Source organism: Crocuta crocuta, unplaced genomic scaffold, assembly GCF_008692635.1.
Source record: "Crocuta crocuta isolate KB4526 unplaced genomic scaffold, BGI_CrCroc_1.0 scaffold26, whole genome shotgun sequence".
NCBI classification, from domain to species: Eukaryota; Metazoa; Chordata; class Mammalia; order Carnivora; family Hyaenidae; genus Crocuta; species Crocuta crocuta.
Window position 1 is genome coordinate 189,539 of NW_027532249.1, and position 24,664 is coordinate 214,202.

The window sequence follows — 24,664 nt, forward strand, 5'->3', positions numbered from 1 at the left end:
CGCACATGGGTGTAGTAGCCACCTCGTGCCCCTCCCCCCCAACTCTTGCCCAATCCTTACCTCTGAGGGTCCTGGCCGAGGCCCGGAGCTGTCTGAAGGCCACAGGCGCCCTTCCTGGAGGGGGAGGGGGAAAGAAACATCACAAGAAAATCATTAGTTTCATACAACAGCACTCAAAATCAAGGGATCACAATCTTCTTTGACAGCAGCACAGCACACTTGTTTAGAACATGGAACGAATGACCCTTAAAGAACTGGTCCTTTTCACACCTAACATCTAAAACAGAGAACTGTGACCGCAAGGAAAAGTTACAAGGTTTTGGTCTTGGCCATAATAGATTTAAAATAGATCTGAATTTGGGGCGCCTGGGTGGCTCAGTTGCTTAAGTGTCTGACTTGGGCCCAAGTCATGATCCCACGATTCATGGGTCTGTGCTGACAGCTCAGAGCCTGGAGCCTGCTTCGGACTGTGTCTCCCTCTCCCTCCGCCCCTCCCCTGCTCCTGCTCTGTCTCTCAAAAATAAATAAACCTTAACAAAAAATTAAAAAAAAATGAAATAAACTAGATCTAAGGTCAAATAGGGTCCACACTATGCAGCTGTGTGTTTGTGATACATTCAAACTGTCCTCAAGCCACATCCAGTCACCACTTGGATCTGGGTAGGCTCTGGATGAATCCAAGCTCTCATTTGGATGCCAGCCCCTCGCAAATGTGCATTAACTGCCTCGGGCCAAGCACCAGACCACACCCTTCTGAACTGCAACCGGCTTTGACCTAAGCAGCAGCAGGAGTGAAAGAAAAGCACTACCCAGCCACACACTGGGTTGACTTTCACACTGGAAACTGAGTTTCCAAAGCCCAAATGCCCTTCAAGTGTCCTCTAGTGAATTTATTCTTTAGTCCATATGTTCACACAGGCAGATGTAACTTGACATCTAGTTGTTTAGGATCTTTTTCAAAAAGGTTTGATCAGACTGACAAGGTGATAAGCAAACAGTAGGTATTATTAAGGGTCATTCCTAACACCACAGACTTGTTTACAAGGCATTTCAATATATTATCCCTTTTTAATCCAAATTATTGGCCATTAGCAAGTGTCTGCTGGGCTATTTATTAGCTTAAGGCTTATTACTGTAATAAAGAGAATAAGAACCCAACATCTGGGTTGGCAGTGAGGGTGGAGGAGGGAGATGTCTATATTTCTGGATTCCTAGGAATATACATACAAGACCCTGTGCCATCACTGAGCCTCCTAAAGTCTAAAAATGCCCACAAGTAGACCTTTGAGGTACCACATCTCTAAGTCTTAGGACGCAAAGGTCAACCTTCTCTCACTCCCTTTTGCAGGTCAGAATTCTAATACAAACACTCCCTTTGCAGCTAAACTGTGTGTTTGTCCAGTACATACAACCTGTTCCTAAGATACCCACTGGGCATCATGGAATCAGTGGCAAAAATATGATCGGGCCCAGCTGTGTTTAGAGGAAGTTGGGGCTTAGGGTCTGACTATAAAATTATGTAATGGGCCATTATGGCTCTGGCATGACGACAGGTGACAGAGAGCCCAAAGTTGACTCTTAATAACGTAGCTGAGCCACACCCACAGGCGGTCCTGCACCAGGGGCAGGCAGCTTGCACTGCACTTCAGAGCAAAGGTTTCTCTGGATCAAAGCGAAACAATCAGTATGACTCTGGGTGGTTGTGGCCACTCTTATACTGAAACCAGCATAAAAAGTAATCCTTGGAGATAATTTCTATGGCTCATAATTCTGCCCTCGCTCCTCTTCCTGTCCTTCAGACAAGCTTGGTGCCAGTCCCGCTCCTGTGCCCTGACTGGTCCCTGCCCCGATCCCGAGAACTGGCACCAGGCGACAGCGAGCGTGGCAGATGAAAGCACAGCACCACGTGAAGTGGGAGGCACTTCTGAAGTGACTCAGAAGTAGGGGCTTGCACATTTTCTGAAAATGGAAATAACCATCCTCAATGGCATTATTTCCCTAAAAATGAGCTAAACTAGGAAACTGCCCAGAAGAGACCAAGCCTTGTGCACACTCGACCTTCTGTTCACCAAATTCACACTTGCCTCCTTGTCACCGGTTTGACTTGGCGCTTTGTGACCGTCCTGTCCCCGGGCCTCCCAGCAGCACTGGGGCCTCTGTTGCTGACTTCAGGGACATCCTCCCTTCTTGGTTCGTACTTTGACCTCCCTGGCGCCACGGCCTGATCCCTGGGGGTGCCTCCAGCTCTGCGTTTGGTTAAAAGTTGGAAGTTCCTCAGAGCCCCATCTGCAGCCTCTCCTCCTGCAGTCTCCCTGGGTCACTCCCTCTCTCCCCAGCCCCACTGTGGGTGTCTCCTGGATACCCATGGAATGCCAGCACTGACCTGTCTGCACTGGAGCTCATCAGCTCCTCCCCGAGCCTCACGTTCCTCTGCCGAGGAGGCTTATCCACTTACCATGCCCCTAACCCCCAGTCCACCCCCTTGTTGCCATCATTAATATTTTTATAATGATATGACTTACTTAACTATTCACTAACAAATCCCTGCCCCCACCATTATTCACTTTTACAGGACACGTCTTTGTCAGGCCTTTCACCCACATGGTACACAGGAGACCATTAAAACTATGAGATCTACAAGATGCTATGGTGGAAATAGTTAGGGTCAACAGCCCAGAAAGCTGTCATCCCAGCTCTGTGTTGGTAGTTGGAGAATCCAGACCCAGAAGATGGCCAGAATTCTAGAAAGGCTGGATCCCAGCCAACCTGAAGCTTAGCAGCCTGCCTCACTTGGGCCCTCATGCCATAAGCTGCTCTGGCCACTCCCCTCAGGGCTATCTCATGCTGCCCATCACCTGACTGTCCTCAGTAGCACTAACTCTCACACTGCTGGCCCGCTGATTCTTGCCCTGAGGGTGAGGTGAAGTCCTTGGACTATGATCTGACCCCAGACCAGTGTCTTTCAAGGGCCCTATACCATCTTTTCAGATAGTTATGGCCAACTGAACTCAAAGATGTGGGCCCTCTTGTCTAGACCCCTCTGTTTCTTCATCTCCAAACACTAATAGTGACATTTTCAGGGAGAAGGAGCTCATCATACAGTTGGCATCTACTCAAACGGCAGTATTTCTGGATCTTCATTATGGAACCAATGTTTATCTCAACAATGAAGGCTCTAACGTTCTTGGCTAATGCTTGTCTTATTACATGGTGTTATACTTGGAATAAGCTGTCAAATAAGATAATTCTTAAAATAGTTCACAGAAATTTGAGCAATAGGAATAAAATTTTGCTAATATTTTTATACAGGCTTAAACAAATTCCTTCCCTTACAGCTGTTTCCTTGTTAGAATATTCACTAAAAGGAAGGGAAGTATTCATTCATTACTTCATCATACATCTACTGAATACTTCCTGACAAGGGGTCTTATTCCCAACACGAGATGATGTGCATAACTTAACAGGCACTATGCCACATCTCCCCATGGGACAGGGAGTTGGGGGGAACAATCCCCAACCTTTTTTGTCTGTACAATCCCCAAGGTTAAGCGGTCACTCCCACCCCTTTGTTCCACTAAAGAAAGCATTCTGGAATGTGACTTAGTTTGATATTTAGGGATCACTTTGAATCAATTCTAGTTAAAAATGTGTAAGGTATATTACCCTCACATCGCTCATGTTGCACCTATTATTAGTACCAGTTACTTGAGACACACATTAAAACTGAGCAGGACAGGGGCGCCTGCATGGCTCATTCAGTTAAGCATTGACTTCGGTTCAGGTCATGATCTCACAGTCCATGGGTTCGAGCCCCACGTCGGGCTCTGTGCTGAGCGCTCAGAGCCTGGAGCCTGCTTCAGATTCTGTGTCTCCCTCTCTCTTTGCCCCTCCCCCACTTGCTCTCTGTTTTTCAAAATAAAATAAAAACATAAAAAAATTAAAAAAAAAAACTGAGGAGGACAACATATGGGGCACTGCCACACTTGTTCCAGGAAGCTTACAAGAAGGGCATCCAGCCTTGGGTCCCTCTCTGTGTGCGCAGTGCCTTGCATGTATGTTACATATTCTCTATCTCCCTAGAACAAAGGCACTGTAACAAGAAAGGTAATGACCAATTATCTGATGACAACTTAATATTACCCAGATGGATGACACAGCTATCAACACAGATGTGGACCTGTAAGGGCAAGTAAACTCTGAGCTGGGAAAGTCCTAGGCCAGAATCCTGGCCCTGCCACTCTTCAATATGTGACTTCAGGTAAGCTTCCTTAGTTTCTCTAATTTGTAAAAGGAGGTTGTTGTGAGGCTCAAATATACCAATGTATGTAAATTCGTTAGTTCTGTGCCTTGCATGTAAGTGTTCAGTAAATGGTAGCTCTTAACATCACAGGTATTGGCTACTTGTTGTTATGCACAACTAATGTGAGAATAACGTTGAGTTATCTCTTTTAAAATAATGAGTTCATTGAAATTTCCGTATTTGTTTATTTACAAGATTGCTCCAAAGGTGGCTTTTTCGTCTTTTTCAAAAATAATTTTTTGAGCATAGCTGACACACGATGTTACATTAGTTTTAGGTATACGGCATAGGGGTTCAACAGCTTCGAACATTAGGCTCTGCTCACCACAAGCGTAGCTACCCTCTGTCACCAAAGGTGGCATTTTGAATGGAAAGGCTGGACGCATGAGACGAGTTTAGGCAAAGTTGCATTTATCTCACATTTCTTCAGAACCTTTCTCATAAGGTCAGAAGCTGATTCCTAAAGGCAGCATCACCCATGAGACCCCTCACAGCAAGTTCTTCCTCACAACTTCCCACCATTGGGTTTCAGCGAAACCCCAGGCACCACACAGAACAAAGGCCCATGTCTGCACGACGACTCTCTGTGCTTTTTTAATCGTTAGGTCAACTGGTATCAGCTGCCCACTGAGGGAACCACCATGAGTACAGCCGTCAGCAGAGGCTGCCTCTGGAGTGCACTGCTCCTTCTGGTGTCGTGAGGTGAGAGCAGAGAGGCCGTACACAGGAAGAATGAGAGCTAGTGATAAGCTCATTTTCTCTTGGATCTTCTTTTATTTGCCAAAATGAATCTTTGCTGTGAATGAGTACACTGCTATTTGTCGCACTCACTCATGTTTGATCATCTCTGAATATGGTGACATTTTTGTTCTGAATCTGCAAGGCTGTGGGCAGAGCTTGGCCGGCAGAAACATGCCAAGGGAGAGGCTTCCTCTCGTGACACTGCCCCTCATCCCAGATCCACAAAAAGTAACCTGAGCACCTTGCACCACCCTGGGGGACTGGCTGGTCATCAAGGGGTGCTACTGAATCTACAGTTTACGGAAAAGGGATACAGGACAGTTCTAAATCTTACAGGCTTGAAGACATGTATTTTCAGACTCCTTTATTTTCTTAATTTATTATTATTTTCTGTAAGTGGGCTCTGTGCTCATCATGGAGCTCAGTGTGGAGCTTGAACTCATGACCCTGAGATCAAGACCTGAACTGAGATCAAGAGGCAGATGCTTAACCAACTGAGCCACCCAGGGACCAGGCACCCCTCATACTCCTTTATACTTGAGAAGTTTGCATTTTCCTCCTTCCCACTGGTCAATGAATAGCCACACTGACAGAAAATTTCCTGTTAAGTTCAATCTGCTTGACACTAAAGCATTTGCATGAAAGGTAAAAAATAATCACCTAGCTTCCAAAGACTGTCTTCATAATGCAAAAGATCAAGATGTGTTATTTGTAGACCTGGAACACAATGACTGTATTTTTTCCCTTTAAATCTGACCATCTGGTATATTTTAGGGGGTGGGTGGTGAATGGGAAATTAAGACCAACTTGTCTCCTTTTATACATAACATAAAATTTACCATCTTAGTAAAAGTGTGCAGTTCTATGACATGAAGTACATTCTCTTTGTTGTGCAACTATCACAACCATCCAGCTCCAGAAATTTTTCATCTTCTCAAACTGAAATGCTGTCCTCATTAAACACCAACTTCCCATTCCTTTCCTCCTGACCCCCTGGCAGCCACCATTCTACTCTCTGTCTCTATGAATTTGACTATTCTCAGTACCTCACATAACTGGAATCATGCTTTTGTTCTTTTGTGGACAGATACAATATTGTGTCCCTTTTTTCACTTAGCATAATATCTTTAAGGTTCGTCTATGCAGTAGCATGTGTTCACATTTCATTCCTCTTTAAGGCTAATTTCCATTGTAGACATGTGTCGTATTTTGTTTCTCCATTCATCCACTGATGGATATTTTGGTTGTTTTTAGCTTCTGGTTGTTGTGAATAATGCTGCTATAAACAGTGGTTTACAAATATCTCTTTGAATCTTTGCTTTTAATTTTTTTGGACATTTAACCACAAGTGGAGTTGCTGGATCATATGGTAATTCTAAGGTTAATTTTTTGAAGAACCACCATACTGTTTTCCTAGCAGCAGTACCATTTTACATTCCCATCAGCAATAGGACACATCGTTATACACACACACACACACACACACACACACACACACACACAAAAGAGGATGTTTATTACAGGAATTGGTTTATGTGGTTATAGAGACAGAGAAGTCCCACAACCTTCCAAGTGCAAGATGGAGAACCAGGAAAGCTGGTGGTATAATTCAGTCTTAGTCCGGTGCCCTGAGAAGCCATGGGGCCACAAGTGTTAAGTTTTAGAGTCCAAAGGCCCAAGAACCAGGAGCTCTGATGTCTAAGTGCAGAAGATATAATCCTGCTCAACAAAAAAGACAGAAAATTTACCCTTCCTCTACCTTTTTGTTCTATTCAAGCCCTCCAGGGCTAGGATGATGCCTGCTCACACTGGGGGAGGGCAGGTTTTCTTTTCTCAGTCAACTGAGTCAAATGTTCATCTCTTCCAGAATTACTTTCATAGACACATCCAAAAATAGTGTTCTATTAGTTATCTTGGCATTGCTTAGCCCAGTCAAGTCAGCACATAAAATTAACGACCAAAATTAGTGATACTGAGCTCTTCTCATGTGCTTGTTGGCCATTTGTGTATCTTCTATGGAGAAATATCTATTCAAGTCCTTTGCCTATTTTTAAATTGGTTGTTTATTATTTTGTTGTTGAATTGTAGGAGTTCTATATATATTTTGGATGTTATATTTTGCAAATAATTTCTCCCATTCTGTGACTTGCCTTTTTACTCTGGACAGTGAACAACTTCCTTTGATGTACAACTTCTGAATTTTTGAATTCTAATTTATTTATTTTTTCTTTTGTTGCCTGTGTTTTCAGTGTCATAGTCAAGAAATCATTGCCAAGCCCAGTTTTGTGAGTTTTTCCCTTGTTTTATTTATTTTTAATTTTTAATGTTTATTTATTTTGAGAGAGAGAGAAAGAGAGAGAGAGAGAGAGAGCACATGTGAGTGAACACGAGTGGGGGAGGGGCAGAGAGAGAAGGGGGACACAATCCAAAGCAGGCTCCAGGCTCTGAGCCGTCAGCACAGGGTTCGATGCGGTGCTCAAACCCACAAGCCGTGAGATCAGGACCAGAGCTGAAGTCAGCTTAACTGACTGAGCAACCCAGGCACCCCTCCCCTTGTTTTCTTTAAGAGTTTTATAGCTTTAGCTCTTACATTTAGGTTTTTGGACCATTCTGAGATAATTTTTTTTACATGGTATAAGATGGTAAGTATTCAATGTCATTATTTTGAATACGGACATTCAGTTATCCCAACACCGTGTTTTAAAAGACTGTCCTTTTCCCTTCAATACTGTCTTGGCACGCTTGTCAAAAATCATTTGACTATAAATGGGAGAGTTTATCTCTGGGCTCTCTATTCTATTCCATTGGTTTATACATCTGTCTTTATGCCAGCACCACATTGTTTTGTTACTGTAGCTCTGTAGTAAGTTTTGAAATCAAGAAGTGTGAGACTTTCAACTTTGTTATTCTTTTTCAGTATTATTTTGGCTATGGTGTGTGTGTTGGCGGGGGGGGCGGGGGGAGTAGTAGCTATCTCCCCTGAGATAGAACATGAATTTTTGAATGGACTTTTTTTCTGCAAAAAACACTATTGGGATTTTCATAGGAACTATCCTGAATCTGCAGATTGCTTTGGGTAGTATTGGCATTTAAAAAATATAAAGTCTTCCAATCACTGAACACAAGAGGTCTTTCCATTTGTGTCTAAATTCTTTCCGCAACGTTGTATAGTTTTCAGTGTACAAATCTTTTACCTCCTCCCACTAGGTTTATTCCCAAGTATGTTAATGGAACTGATTTCTTAATTTCCTTTTCAGATTGTTCATTGTTAGTGTCAAATAGCAACTGATTTTTCCATATCAATTTTTATATCCTGCAACTTTATTTATTTTGTTTATTAGTTGTTTATTAGTTTTGTTTATTAGCAGGTTTTTGTTTGTTTGTTGGAATCTTTATGTTTTTCTATCTTTCTGAACAGAAACAATTTTTAATTTTTTCCTTTCTAACCAGAATGTCCTTAATCTCTTCTGTTGAGTTTCTCTGGCTAAAACTTCCAATAAATACAATATTGAATTAGAAACAGTGAGAGCATACATTTTGTCTTGTTCCTGATCTTAAAGGAAAAGTTTTCGTTTCTTTTCATACCATTAAGTATGTTTGTTAGCTGTGGGCCTTTCAAAAGTGGCTTTTATTATGCTGAGGTAGTTTCCTTGTATTCTAGTTTGTTGAGTATTTGTAATCATGAAAAAGTGTTGAATAATTTCAAATACTTTCTCTGGATCAATGAGATGATCGTGTAGTTTTTCCCCTTCATTCTATTAATGAACAGTAGATTGATTGATTTTCATATGTAGAACTATCCTTGCATTAGAGAAATAAACCCCATTTGGTCATAGTGTATAAACCTTTTAGTATTCTACTGAATTCAGTTTGTTAGTATTTTGTTGAAGATTTTTGTATCAATATTCATAAGGGATTTGGTTTATGGTTTTCTCTACTGTTGGGTCTTTGGCTTGAGGGAAATGCTGGCCTCACAGAGTTAGTGAGAAAGTGTTCCTTCCTATTCAAATTTTTTGGAAGAGTTTGAGAAAGATCGGATTAATTCTTCTTTAAACGTGTGGTAGAATTAACAATGAAGGCCTCTGTTCCAGGTTATATTCTTTGTTGTGGGGTTTTGAATATTGATTCAACCTCCTTACTAGCTATAGATTTATTCAGATTTTCTATTTCTTCATGAGTCAATCTTAGTAGGGTATGTTTCCACGAATCTGTCCATTTTAACTTGTTCACAGTACTCTCATAATCTTTTTCATTTCTTTATATTCTTCCATCCAAAGGATACAACGTTTATAGCATGAAAAGAGAGAAACATGTGACTATGACTTACTGGGGCTTCTGCTGTGAGCTACAGATAAAGTCTGCTGCCTTGCATCCATGTTCACCGTGACCACGGGTAAGGCCACTCCCATGACCTGATGAACCTTCTTAGTTTTATGCTTTCAGCTAAACTTTCTTTCCCACATACAGAGGACAACAGGAATCATATTTAGGGATTGGAAACACCCAGCTCTCTGTGAAACTGGAAACACCTTTTAAAAAGTATTTTTCAAACTGTGACCTGCAGCCTCTTAGAGAACTGGAAAATCAGTATAAGTGGGTCACAACCAGCATTCTAAAAAACTGAAACAGAATAGATAATGCCCAAGTACATTGTAAGTATTAGTTTGCAAAATTTCTGCCTTAGCTGTGTGTATGAGTATTGTGGATTATGATGTAAAATGTGTTTTTTACTGTTCTTCATGGTTACAAACCCTCTATCTGAAGGCGTCTGATCTAAGTGAATCATTCCTCATTTTAGATGGGATTTAGATTTACACCACTCACTGGAGGGGGCAGCTAGTTTGTGGTAAAGCAAGGGCCTTGCTGGATGTTGTCTTCTATTAAAAGGTTCAGTGAATGAAAAGTATTGTATGGCCTCACATATTTGGAAATCTACTTTCTCCTTGTCCCAGGGTGAGAACTTCAAAGCACAGGTAAAGCTCATCTTTGGATATTCGGCAACACCTTTACCATTTGGTAAAAATACATTTTCTCTCATTTCTTTCTTTTCCACACAGCCTCTCCACTATCCAAATACTTGAGTATTACTGTCTTTCCACTCTAGATGGCAGTAACAGCTTAGACGCAAAGGCGATACCTCTGGGTATCAGTGACTGTTCTCTCCAGCACTTCCCCCATTATTCCTCCTCCGGAATCCACCATCAGACTTACTTTCAAGACTTAAAATGTCCCTCCCAACTGCTCAATCTAGGGCATATCCCTTAAGAGAAAGATAGATCATCCAGGAAGATCTGTTGGGAAGAAAAGGGAATCCTTTATATTTCCAGAACAATACACTGGATCAGGGAGATCTATAGATCCTCAGGAGCAAGCAGAAAAGGTCCCTCTCCTGGGCTTGGTGCTGGGAGAGAATGCACAATTAGACCTTGAGAGAAACCAGTCTGGGAATTAGAAAACTCAAGGCAACAGAGAAATGTGGAGCGACATGCTACTCAGCCTCAGCTGAATCACTTCCTCTTTTGTGAGAGTAAGCCTAGAAACAGGGCAAAGGCTTTTCCCAAGGTCATAGAGTTGGCAGGGGATTAACACAGAGCCAGAACTTAGCTACTTCCCTTGGTGTCTTTGGACAGCTCTGAAGAGCATCCTCAACAAAGGCCACAGAACTAGAATAGTTTAGAGAGCTTTTCTTTATTGAGAACAAATTTACACCATTTTCTAAGGACTAAGTAAAAGCAAACAAACAAACTTTACCATTATATTATTAAGCTATAATGTCTATCTAAAACATCACTAAAATTTTTTAATTAAAATTTTCATCAATTTTACTTAAAAATCTGATTTCAGCATGCTTTTGTCACAATACAAATCATGCTCAAATCAGTTACCTTGGTAGTCTACAGATGCTCAGAACATTATTGCAGTTGTCTTCAGCATCAGTTTATGTGAGCAGAGAATTTTTTTTAATTCCAAAAGTAATACACAAATACATCCTTACCATAAAAGTTTTTATTTTATTTTATTTTATTTTCTTAGAGAGAGGGAGACAGAACACAAGCGGGAGAGGGGCAGAGAGAGAGGAAGACACAGAATCTGAAGTGGGCTCCCAGCTGTCAGCACAGGGCCCGATGAAGGGCTCGAAATGGCAAATTGCAAAATCATGACCTGAGCTAAAGTTAGAAGCTTAACCGACTGAGCCACCCAGGCGTCCCCTAACCATAAAAGTTTTAACACACAAACCAGGCTCTCTTTGCCTACCTCCTCCAATCCCAGATCCTCCCCAGAGGAAGCCATTGGTTTTCTGTGGGTCCTTCCTGACCTTTCTCTATAGCATTAGTTTGTAGCTGAGAAAACATCAGTCTTACTAATTGAGCAACACTTGGTTTTGCACCAAACTGGTATCATTTAGCCTGATCATTCACATCATTTGTAAGATTTAACTCCAAATGTAGTTTGGCTGGTACAAAAAAATCAAATCCATCCTCAGAGAACAAATAAGAAAAAGGAAGATTTGCGATCATTGAGATAGATACTAAAACATAATTTTCCCTTGAAAAATTTCCAAAAAATGACCTGCAAGCTCTGAGGGTAATTCCAAAACTGTTCTGAGCACTGACAACAGCAGTGGAGGGACAATGTGTGCTGCTTGCGTTGCTGTAAAGACAAATCTTGCCTATTGAACAGGTCTTTCTACTTTCGTTCAGATGGAAATCTGCTATATTAACAGCTGTGGCCCAGCAACCTGATCCAAGTTTTGCTAGCAACTTGGCCTCCTGTTTCTCTTGAAGGGAGACAATCTCACTCTGAAGATGCTGAAATTATCTATCTCCCAATACTTCAATTAGATACATCAAAGGGTAAATTTAAACCTTGTAAATGACCAGTCTGGTGGCTTGAGTGCATCTCACTCATTCGGGAAGAAAATGGCTTGATTGACAGGAGGAAACCTGTGCTTGGAGTTTACAGCAGGTGCTGACCTGCCTCTTACAGTCCCCATGACATCAGGAAATGTAGTTTCAGCAGCTCATGAAATAATGGAGAATTGTTATGGGACAAAGTTGACAACAACAAATACCCGTGGTCTTAAAGTGCAGCAAGAATCTCCCTCACCCGCAGAGAAACTGTCCCCTGCCACCTTTCATCTCAGTCCTATGCTAAATAAAGCCAGTGGCTCTCTTCTCTGTAGTCTGGAGTGTCAGAGACATGCCTATTATAACTGCATTGAGCCCTTTAGTTCATTCTTTTTGGCACCTTACTGAAAATAGTTCATTTCTATCATTTTAGAAATGTTTTTTCTAAATGCTTTTCTAAATCTAAGTCGAAATGAGAAAAGGCAGGTACGCAGCAGCCTAGCTCTTTAGTCACAGTGGGAATGAACTGTGTGTGTGGTGACTCCCCCGACTCCCTGCTCCGTTCACCGGGCTTGTGGGCTTTTCAAGCACGGCGAGTTCTGAGCCCATGCAGCGGATTCCTGAGCTGCTTCTAGGGGTGTCCAGAACTGCCCATCCGCAAGCCACCCCTCCTCCTAAGGCCAACAAGAGGAGCCCATGGCCACTTCTACTCTCTTGGCCACAGACAGCAGCCACAGAGAAGACGGGCCTGCTCTGGGGCTGGGCTCAACTGCAGGGGCCAGAACAAACACATCCGGCTGCGCAAAGGAGACACCGCACTCTGCTGGCCCAGACATACTCGGGTGAATGTCTAATCTTGCAGGAACGATCTTTACTTCCACAGGGAGTTCTCTCCCATTTCTCTAGACACCAGTGGGCCTCCTGGTCTATCTTTGTTTTCACCCTTGTGATAGAGGCATGAGTACAGAATAGATTTTCCCTGAAAAACAACCGCCACTGTGCAAAGCAAATGGTAGCAATGGCACCCCACCCTTAACTGGGGGCTCCCCAAAGAGCGATGGGACCATCGTCGAAAGGTGAGCACCAGCCCATTCAGAGCGGCAACTGCTTCATGGCCCCATCTTGGAGAGTGCCAAACAGGAATAGAGGCTAGTGTGGCCCAATACGCAGACTGTTCACGAGAAAATGTAAACTCTAGTTTTTATGTGAAATCTCCCGATATTTACAGTTGAATCAGGTTTTGTCAAAACACCCTGTGGGGCAAGCCATACACCGGCCACACCTTAAGCCAAGTCTAGAACACGGGTAAGGGAGGGTCCCTGGGTGTGGACTTCCCCTATACTAGGAGACTTTGGATCAGAACTCCAGTTTCTGTACTGACACGGCTGGTCACTGCAGTCATGTCCTCATTCCCAACAGCCAGGGGACAAAACAAGTGGCCTCCTTCCCTGAATCCCAACTGCATCTCTCCCCGGGGCCGGTGCAGCACAGACTGTGCTGAGCGCCGCATTGGCGCTGCTCTGTCTCCACAGGGAGGCTGAGGCACCTGTATTTTCACAAGTGATTTAATCCTCACAGCAGTTACTAATGAAGAAATGCTTGACATGACTCCTTCCATGAATTTTTTAATTGAAATTTCTGTTTTTATAGGTCAAGTGGCTGAAGAGCTATAATTTCATATAGTTGATACAGCTAAGTAAAATGTTTCTGTCCCTCTCCTCCTCAGCAAGTGGCTGGCCACTCTGACCCTGCCCACTTTCCACTGTCCCCTGTCCCCTGGGCTGTCCAGGTGGGTTCGGGCAGCTCTACTGGGTGGGGCTATAGGCTGTCAGAAAAAGCTGCTCATGCCCCCATGCACACCCAGCTCTGCTGAGAAAGGCTCCAGTGATGTGAGCAAATATCTCTCAGGGCCGTATCTGGAATATTTATGCCCCCTTGTTGTTTTCCTTTTACGTGGCAATCTAAAGTAATGAAAAGGGACAGTATCAAAGCTCTGAAATCACATAAACCCAGGCTCTAAAAATAAGCTGAGGCTAGAAAGAATACATAGAGATTTGTGTCACAAAGCCATTCACTGCTCTCGGCCATTAGTTAAGCATTTACTTTTCTTGATTTAAACCTGGGTTGCTAGTTTTCAATTTCATCCAGAAATGACTATTTCCAACAAATTCATGGCCAGTACTGTCTTGTCCCTGGGCTCCTCTGGAATGGTGTGGTGATGAAGGCTGACCGGCCTGGGCCAACACAGATTCCCACCCATTCCTTCCTTGGCCAGAGGGACCTGGCGCAGAAAGTGTGCGCTTCCAAAAGACACTTGGAGCTGGCAAGGGTGACCCTGGGTGGGGGCGCCACATGAGGAAGAAGGCGTGTGTGGTGGAGTCAGGGAGGAAGGTGTCTTTAACTTTACAAAGCAAACCTCCCACAATCAGGGTGAGCCTGGCATTTGGCCCAAGGGGGCAACTGTTCCAACCAACCATTTTCCAGAAGACTCTCCCTGACAACTATGAATATTCACAGCTAAGATTCTATCTTATTAACCTTACTTCTGCTTTTCCCTTTGGTTGAAGTACAAAGCCCATCAGTGAGCAAAGGGGCAGGTCACAGCATAGCAATGAAGTTTCCTCAGTCAAATCAGAACATCTACATGTTTAACCTCTTCCTTGAAAATGAAATCCAACTATTGTCCTTTATTTTTTAATCTGGACTAGCAAGCCTTCTGGAAGAAATATATAAAAATAAATTTAACAAGCAGTACTAAACCAAATCACCTAGAAGTTGATAAATGAGATGCACAGCCCTTCTCACACAAGTTTAAAATAAATATAACTTTGGGGCGCCTGGGTGGCTCAGTCAGCTAAGCATCTGACTCTTGATTCTGGCTCAGGTCATGATCGCGCAGTTTGTGAGATCAAGTCCCACGTTGGGCTCTGTGCTGACATTGCAGAACCTGCTTAGGGATTCTCTCTCTCCTCTCTCTTTGTCCTTCCCCCCTCTCGCCTGCATGAGCTCGCTTTCTCTCTCTCTCTCTCAAAAATAAATACATATTTAAAAATAAATAAATAAATAAATAAACCTTTTACTAACATGATCATGGAGACCTCACCTGGTTCTAGAACAAATGAGGCTAAAAGGCTCCCAGAAGTGAGGGGATGTCAGCAATGCACAGGCTCAGAACCATGAGATGCTCCCCCACGGTGAGGCTAGAGGGGGCATTCCACACCCACAAGCTGCCAACTAGTGGGCACTGCAACCCCACCACTCAGGCTCCAGGGAAGGTGGGACTTAGATGTTGACATCGTGAAAGGTGCTTCAGTAGCCCTTAGGCATTCTGGTGACAGACATGAAGCTACACAGACAGCAGCAACTACAAACGCATCCATCTTCACCAGTCACTGTTCCCCCAAGGAGCACAAACACGCACAATGCCACCGGGAACCCAGGAGGCTCTCAGTGATGAGCTCTGTCAGTAAGAGCAGGGCCTTTCTTGATGTACCATGACTTTCTAGCCATGCATCTGCCAAGTTCTAAGCTCCTCAGTGGAACAGGCTGGTTGGCACAGGTGGTCACCTTGGGATGCTGAAGGAGGGCTACCTGGATGGGCAACTTGAAACTGTTTCATGCTGAGTCCTCATGCCCCATCCCAGACTCCTCCTATAGCCTACAGCCACTGGATATATACAAATAGCCACTGGAGATCCCTGGTCTCTCCCAATTAGGACTGAAAAAATACCCATTAGAATTAGCCATCTGGATGCTTCTGATGGTAGCAGGGAGGGTCAGGGGCAAGGAAACCTCCTCACATTGTTCCTTCATTATTTTGCTCAGTGTCTGGTTCATGTCCAGCAAATGACTGAATGAACAAAGGAAGGCAGAAATAAATGGGAAAAACTATTCCCAAGGCAGTTTCAGACCAGGACCCTCTGATCATGCTAGGGACCCCCAACGCTTCCTGCCAAGCCGTTGGAAAGTGTACTCTTCACTCCATTGAAACCTCAGACCCAGCCATGAGAGATCCACTCATATTAACAGGCATCCTCCTTGAACAGCAAAGCACCTCTAGGAAGGATGGCACTCAATACTGGTGAGATTAGAGGTCCTCTACTTTGGCACTACTGACATTTAGGGTCAGATCATTCCTTGTCATGGGGGCTACCCTGTGCATTGAAGGATGTTTAGAATATCCCTGCAGTATCCCCAAATTATGACAACCAAAAATGGCTCTCAGCGTTGTCAAATGTCCCCTAGGGGGCATAATCACTCCAGTTGGGAACCATGAGTATAAATTAATCAACTGCTTTTCCAGTACTGTACTAAGGGAAGCAGCATTTCTTGAAAGGCATTAGGAAAAAGAGGTAGACAAGTAGGAGGCAAGAAACCTGGTTGGGGGCACATTCCTGGGTAGACAGAAAGATTGTTAAGTGGCCCACGGTACTGTCTATATTTGTATTTGTGTCCAGAAGAAAAGTAAGGTGTTTTTTTTTTTTTTCTCACCCCCTCTCCTCTCTCTTTGGACTATACATTAGGCCAATAGTCCTAGTCATGACATGGAGCTACAGGCTGGGCCTGAATGGTCTCTGGTCACTGTGTAAAAATGCATTTTGAGTTTAGGAAATGCTGAACACAGCGCATTGCTAAGCTCGGCAATATCCATATTCTCATTTTATTGAGGAGGAAAATCCAAGTTTTGAGAAGTCAGCAGCACCCAGTCAATGCTGGGTCACTCAAAGAAAAGAAAAAACAGTATAGCAGTAACAAAGGAATGAGACCCTAAGCTGTGTTCAGCCTGCATTTCAGAACTAGGGTCCAGCTCTCAGGGGTAAAACTTTCAGACGTTTATAAACAAAATTAGGCACAGAGTGTGATAAAGACCTCTGTGGACACAATCACTAGATATTGATTACCTTCACTTGCTATGTAGCCCTGAAAGGGCATCTAAAAATCACTTAATTACTTTTTTGATGTCAAGAAATAGAGGCACTGTTGCCCAGGAACCCCTGGAACAGGGCAAACACAGGCGAGCCACTGCCCCAGGAAAAGGGCTTGACACAAACCCATTACCCTTTAAAAAAAAGTTTATTTATTTTGAAAGAGAGAGAAAGTGCACACACACATGAGCGTAGGAGATGGGCAAAGAAAAGGAGAGAGAGATAGAGAGAGAGAGGCGGGGGCGGGGGGGAGAGAGAGAGAATCCCAGTCTCCATGCTGCTAGCATAGGGCCCAATGTGAAGCATGATCCCATGAACCATGAGATCATGACCTGAGCTGAAATCAAGAGTCGGATGACCAACTGAGCCATCCAGGTGCCCCACTCAAAGCCATTCCCAAATGAAACAGAAGACACATTCTGAGTAAAAACCAAACTTAAAATTTCATTTTTCTGCCTTTGTAAAATTGTCATTCTGCTACAAACTCTTTGCTAGTAAGGGTGTGACTGTGTGTGTACCTGTCCCATCACCTGACTGGGTCATGGAGCTCCCGGTCTGGGAAGCAGACCCATGGGCAGTCTTTAGGCCACAATGGATGGGGGCAGTGACAGCAGGTGTGGACAGATCTGCACTGAGGAGTGGAAGAAGGAGTCACTTCACCAAGCAAGGTGAATCAGGTAGAAGCAAGATGATCCCCACAGATTTGCTGTGGGTGGAGATCGAGAGGTGGGTGGGGACCCAGGCTAGGCACAAGGAAAGCAGTCTGAGTTCCCTGTGTGCGGCAACTCCAAATACTTCAGGGTTTGGAACAGAAAGGCAGGGAACTTGGGTAAATTCATGGCAGGTACTTCGTGGAAACTTGAGAGCTGTCTATTGATGAAAATGAGTGAGGATAGTTTTACTTCTTTCCCCCAAGGCTGGGGTCAGCATTTCCAGTCTTTGCATTAAAGGCTTAGGCACAGCAGAGATGGCTGATCCTTTTGCAGTTCTGAAACTGTTGCCGTGAGTATGATTTTCTCTCTGTCCTCTCTATTTAAATTCAGGGGAATTGTGTATGTTCTGTGCTTAGAACTTCAGAAGAGTTGGTTCTCTCCTTCAGGTAACCGAACTGTCCTTATACAACAGTGAGAATCTATAGGCATCAGGGCACCAGCGTTCAGTGAGTCTGCACCTCTCGGGTACCAGACTGCTGGGATGACAAAGGACCCGGGCCCAGGAAACCGTTGTGCTATGAGGAAAGCCATGTCAATAGGGCTGGAGGAGGCTAGTGGGCCCAACTCGGGACCAGAGAGACAAAGGAAGGGGACAGCAGAGGATGAGGGAAAGCAAGAGACAGAAAGGGGTTCTTTCTCAGGACTGCTCCCAGCAGCCCCATGGCATCCAGTCTCATCTCTGTGAGTCTGACGGGTGGTGCACAGCAGTCCCATCCCCTCCCTCTCCCCCTGCCTGCCACAGACACAGGACGCCCAGAGAACCTCAGTTCCTCCCATGCGGACAGCAGAGCAGATGCTCTGAGCAACTCTGCAGCCCTGATGGTGTGTGACCCTGTCCTCCTGAGGGGCCCAGCAGCTACTCTCCTATACTTGCTGGGAGCCATGATGGCCTCCCTAGGCTAGTTACCAGACCTCCCTGGTCCTGACACATGCTCTGAGGGGCTGAGTACGGAGTATCATTTTTGCCCACCAGAAAACCAAGAATTTGTAATTGTCTAAACTCACATTCCCAAGCCTTTCACTGAAGGCCTTGAAAATCACAGACTGTAAAAGCAGCTCAGAACAAAAAGTGCCAGTGGCCTTTTGTCTCCTAAGCGCAAATCATAGATCAGTTTAACTGAGTATATATTTTATTTTCCAGAGGAGTGTGATTCAGGGCAAGAAGTAGATAGAAACTCTAAAAATAACAACCTGAGAGCCTTACTGTGGACTGTTCTGTGAGTCCCCCCCACAGCCTGGCCCAGCCCGATCCACCTGAGGAGGCCCTGAGCCCTCATTATCCTGCCACGGCCCTTCTAGCTCACCCGCCCCCCCCCCCCCCCCCCCCCCCCCCCCCCCCCCCCCCACACCACGNTGCTGCACAAATGCATTACAGATCACCGGACACTTCCAGGGCCGCTTTTCAAAATAGGTCTCCATGTAACAGCATGAGTGATTTAGAGAAAGAAGCCAAACACAAAAGAGCACCTACTATACGATTCTATTGTTAAACATATTGTTCAGAAGCAGGTAAAACTAATCTGTGCAGATAGCAGTCCAGGCAGTTGTGACCTTGTTGGGGGCAGACCTAGAAGTGGGACCCGAGTGGGTGTCTGGGGGCTGGTCCCGTCTCTTTTCTGATTGGGTAGTGGTTACACAGGTGTCTTGTTTGTGAGAACTCATTGAGCTGAATGCTCATGATGCACGTGCTTTTCTTAAAGTATCAGAACCATCGATAAGGTTTTCAATGCCTGTGGACCATAGCAGGCAGGTTCAAGAGGTCGTCCTGCTTCGGGGCTCGTACTGGCACCCAGCCGACGTGAGGGCTGAGACAGAGGCCTAGGTAGCACCGAGAGGCTCAGGCCACACTTACCGGCTGCGGCCCGTCCTCCTGCCTCCTGCTCGGATGTGGGCGGTTGATGAAGGACCGTGTGGAGACTTTGTAGTGATTCAGCAGGCAGACAATGACCACAACCATCACCGTGACCACCACGACGATGATGATGATCTGGGCAAACTCCAGCTCCGCTGCGATGGAAAAGGAAAGCATATTAGTGACACCCCCTTGCGCAGTCACCCAGTTCTCTGAACAACACACCCACTGGGCACTGAGGGCTTCTTGCAAGCACCTGTTCCTCCCAAGGACCTCATAAGAGACAAGCTGTTTTTCCCCAGGGCTGCTGCCCAAGGCCATTGCCAGACAGACAGACAGACAGACACACACACACACACACACAAACAGGTGAATAACATTTGAGGAAAGAGAGACCCAGGCATGAGGCTCTTTCCAGTATGCCTCTGGTGTTCAGCACAAGTATGGTGCTCAGACAAACCTTGTCTTTGGAAATTTTATAATGAGTAGGGCCTTAGGAAAACATCCTGTTGGCTCTACAAGACCTCTAGAGGTACTGTGTTGTAGCTGATCCCATCCACACATAGAACTCGAATACCTAACCCAGCGTGCAGGCCACCGGCAGGCCGCTGCATGCTGCCCCTTCATCCTGGGCAGGTGGGCCCTGGGGGCCTCTCCAATGTCTGATCTCTGGTCCTGCCAGACAGCCCTGCCCCCCAGGGGAGGTAAGAAAGTCTCACAAAACTGAAGCTGCTCCTCCCAGTGTAATCTCTCCAGGAAAGTTAAACCCATCTTTCTGGTTGGGTCACATTACCCAAAGCACATCCACACAGAATCCACACAGTACACGGAAGGGAAAATATATTGATAAAAAGCTCCAACCTCCTTTACTCAAGGCCCTGCCTTTGGAAGTGTCTCTAACCTTGCAAACACCATATTTTACAATGGGTCTGAAAACGGGTTCCTGACACTGCCATTACAAAGCATTTTCTAACTGCCATTAGCACATGCTTCGCATTCTAGTACAGTGCCATGGAATAACTTCTAGCAAAATAGCATACTGAGTTGGCAATTAGAGATGGGTGATTCAAATCCTTCAGTTTTGCAGAGTCCCATTGCTCAAGGTCAACCCTAGAACCCACATTTCCTGCTTTCTAGCTTACCGTTCATGGCTTTGCTGCATGTTGCCCACCTGTTTTCCTGAGTCTCCCCACAGAGTGAGAGGAAGTGATTGTGTAGGGGTGTCAACTTAAAGAGTGAGAGGCTCTGGGAGATGGTAAGGAAGACAGCACACAACTTTGCTGTGAGGTGGGGAGGTGTGGGGTTTAGTGAAGAGCAAGAGAAAGGAGAGAGCTCTGTCAGTGGTGTTACTGCCTGGAACCTGAAACACACACATGCATACACCCACAAACACACACATGCATGCACACACATGAGCACAGCAACACACATGTACACACGCGGGCATGTTGCATTCATGCACGCATATTGTGTTTGTATACACACTTGTATGCATGTTTGAATACACACAGATGTGGATATGCATGCACATGTACACATGTACACACACACACACACACACACTCTTGCTGCAGAACCCAGGCTGATGGCCCAGTGGGAAGGTGTTATCTCTTGCTGTATGGGCTCACATTTGGGATGATGCAGGAAAGGACTGGGGTAGCACCCTTCCCCCAATATCTCGCCTGTGTGCCCCCACCATCCATACTCTGGAAACAGAAGGACTGGAACTGGCATGGGAGTAAAAGGGTAGAACTGGATCCCACCACGTCCTGTCCCGTGACACTACCCTCCACTCCGGCCTTCGGCCACTACATACCCGAGGGACAAAGATGTACAAACATGCTTGCTGGACCCACTGGACTGCACCTGGCACGGGGCCTATCATGGGGCTGGCCCAATATGCACCCTGGAGAATGGAGAGCCGAGCATGAGGGGACTGAACTGCCAAGCCTGTGTGCTGAGTGGCTGAAGCCAGGTGGGCTTGCTGGGCACAGCCCTAGTGGGTACATAAAGGGCGGATCTCATGGGCATGGCTGACTGAGAAGGCCCTGCTGTTAGCGAGGCCCAGGTTCTGCACTCCCCACCTCACCCGCACCTTGCATGACTATCATTGTTCTGTACACACCCCAAGGCCTAACAGCTGATCATCAGGTTAAATCATGCCCTGGAATTAACAAATGTTTTCTTTTCTCAAAAAAGCTTCATTGCTTTACGGACACAGAAAAAGAGGAAAAGTGATGATTATAGTGAGGGGTCCTGCACAAAGTATTCATGGGTTAATTCTTCACCTGGAGGATGTCTTTCTAGGTTATGTTCTCCTGAATATAGAAAGCTATGCAGATAACTGTTTGTAGCAATGCAATCAAATTATATTTTTCATAATTCTGTGGGCATTTGGGGTATACCTGTGCATTTTAAAAGGATTTTTATTATAAAAATAACAAAGATTTCCTTATTTAAACAATTTAAATTATTTACAGAAGGAAATAGTGTACAATGTAAGAGTCCTTTGTAGGCCTGCAGGACTCCCTGACCTCACCGGACCCCATGCTATCCTGGGGTTCACACAGTTCATCCATTGTGTATATCTGTGCATTTGCCTAATAAATAAGGGCTTTCTTCTTTTAATGAGTGGAATCATTGTATAAATACATTGCTCTGCTTTTTTCCACCTAATGTATCACAGGCATTTTAAAACAAAAATATATAAAAGCCAACCTCATTCTTTATGGTGGCTATCTATTTCAGAACACTAATATATACTGGAATTTATATTCTCCAAGTGATAGATGTTTAGGTGTTTTTATTTCCCATTTTTTTCTACTGTGACCAAAAGATTGTGTGTGCATGTGTATGTATCTGTGTGAATGTGAGTGTTGACCCACATTTTAAGTATCCCTACAGGAAAGATTCCTAAAACTGAAATTTCTGGGTCAAGGACATATCCTTTTAAATGCTGACAGCTACTGAGACTCTGCCTTATGAAAAGGCTCTTGCCCCACTTACTCATCAACACTGAATACTCACCCTTCTCATCTGCACTAATCTGATGGACAAAAACATATATATCTTGTTTTAATCTGTTTTACTAGTAATTTTAGATCTTTCCCTGATTGGCAATTTCTTTTTCATAATCTTATTAGTTCATATCACTATATTTATAATTTTCTCACTTACTGGTAAGCAGTCTTCACATGCTTGACTACAAATCTTTGTTACATGTGCTGCAGGTATTTTCTCATAGTCTGTCACTAACTTTGCTGTGAGCTTCTCTATAAAAGATATACATTTTTATGTCATGAAATACTTTTTCTTTATGGCTTCTAAGCTTCCAGTTTGATTAAGAAGGTCTCCAGTATTCTAAAAATATTTTTACTAAGATTTTTATAGATTGCATTTTTATGTTTTGATCTTTATTTGCTCTGGATTTGACTTCTTTTGGTCTGAGACAGCACATGGAACATTTTATATCTTCTGAAAGACATGAATCTGCTGATCTAACAGCACATTAAAGAGTTCACTGCAAGCATGAATAAGAAAGATCTTAGTTGTGGGAAAGTGTATGGAATCTTTATTTTATTTTATTTTTAATATTTTTATTTATTCCTAGGAGAGAGAGAGACAGCGTGAGCAAGGGAGGGTCAGAGAGAGAGGGAGATACAGACTCTGAAATAGGCTCCAGGCTCCGAGCTGGCAGTCAGCACAGAGCCCGATGCGGGGCTCGAACCCACAAACCGCGAGATCATGACCTAAGCGAAAGTTGGACACTTAACCGACTAAGCCACCCAAGCACCTCTGGAATCTTTCTTTTAAAAGGGACTACCTGCTCTAAGGTTGTGTTTCATCAGCTTTCTTGTCAACATGCTATGTGTAGTGGGCCCTCCCCTGGCCCTGGTGAGGTGCCAACACCTGGACAGCCCCCGCCCCCCACTGCCCTGCAAACGTCCAAACCTGCTGCACTTGCTCCCACGATCCTGCTTTGCTTATACCAACAGCTCTCCAGTGCTTTCATCTCAGGACCCCTCTACACTCTTAAAAGCTACTGGTGGGGTGCCTGAGTGGCTCAGTCAGTTGGGTGGCTGACTTTGGCTCAGGTCATGATCTCATGGTTCGTGGGTTCGAGCCCCACGTCGCGTTCCGTGCTGACAGCTAGCTCAGAGCCTGGAGCCTGTTTTGGATTCTGTGTCTCCCTCTCTGACCCTCCCCTGCTCACGCTGTCTCTCTCTCAGAAATAAAACGTTAAGAAATTTTTTTTAAAAAAAAGCTACTGGTTATCCCCAAAAGAGCTTTATTTGTATGGATGGCATCTATTGATGTTTGCATATTTACATTTAATACTGAAAAATTTAAATATTTATTAAAAAAGAAACTCATTAAACTCATTATATATTAACATATATAACAATTATATATGCTACTTTCAATACAAAAATTTATTGATAAGAGTGGTATTGCTTTACACGTCTGTACATCTCTTATATGTCTTTTTCAAATTTCTTTTAATGTTTATTTATTTTAGAGAGAGGGAGGGAGGAAGGTGGGGGAGAAGAAAGAGCACAAGCTGGGGAGGGACAGAGAGAAAGAGGGAGACACAGAATCTGAAGCAGGCTCCAGGCTCTGAGCTAGCTGTCAGCACAGAGTCAAATGCAGGGCTCGAACCCCTGAACCGTGAAATCATGACCTGAGCTGAAGTTGGACGCTTAACTGACTAAGCCATTCAGGTTCCCCTGTTATATGTTTTAATAGAAGATAGCTGGATTCTTTTCCCTGCTTCACCTTCAATCTGTTGGGATATGTTGGTTCTGGTTGAGGTATACGAAGAATATCTGGTCTTACTGACCACTAGGCACTGGGGTCTCGGATCCCCAGAGATCCTTGAGCCACACTTTGAGAACTGGTGGCCTAGACTGATTTGACAGCAGACACTCTAGTACAAACACTAAAGTCCTGGACTTCTTGGGGACATTCCTGATGTTAGGATTTGAGATGTGCTCGGAACAGTTCCTGGGCCACTGTCCTGAGTGTTCATGCAAAAGTATAGTCACAGCAGGTTCATCTATGGAGCAAATTACACACAGAGACCCCAGGGGTTCACAGGCATCCGAATAATGCAGAACTTGCCTGGGGCAGGGCAAGAGCACAGGCTGGCAAGAACTGGGTTCACCGGGTGCCACTCACTAAGGCAAGCATCCCATCAGTGTAGCCTAGTTGGCCAATCTGGGTGATATAAGCCCAATCAGAGCCTGGGCCAGCGTGACAGGAAGCTCTTCCTGCAGAGACTGGCC

General features: G+C 44.5%; 1 protein-coding gene across 21 annotated transcripts in view; it reads right to left on the minus strand.

Moving 5' to 3' along the window:
* LDLRAD4 (low density lipoprotein receptor class A domain containing 4) overlaps window positions 1–24,664 on the minus strand; it is a 433,421-nt gene that overhangs the window by 2,138 nt on the left and 406,619 nt on the right. For all 21 annotated transcript variants that reach the window (XM_077778111.1, XM_077778113.1, XM_077778112.1 and 18 more), the window contains 2 exons: window positions 19,380–19,534; window positions 61–114 (listed from right to left, as the gene is read on the minus strand). In XM_077778111.1, the coding sequence (XP_077634237.1) occupies window positions 61–114; window positions 19,380–19,534 (209 nt within the window). The remainder of the gene's footprint in view (window positions 1–60; window positions 115–19,379; window positions 19,535–24,664) is intronic.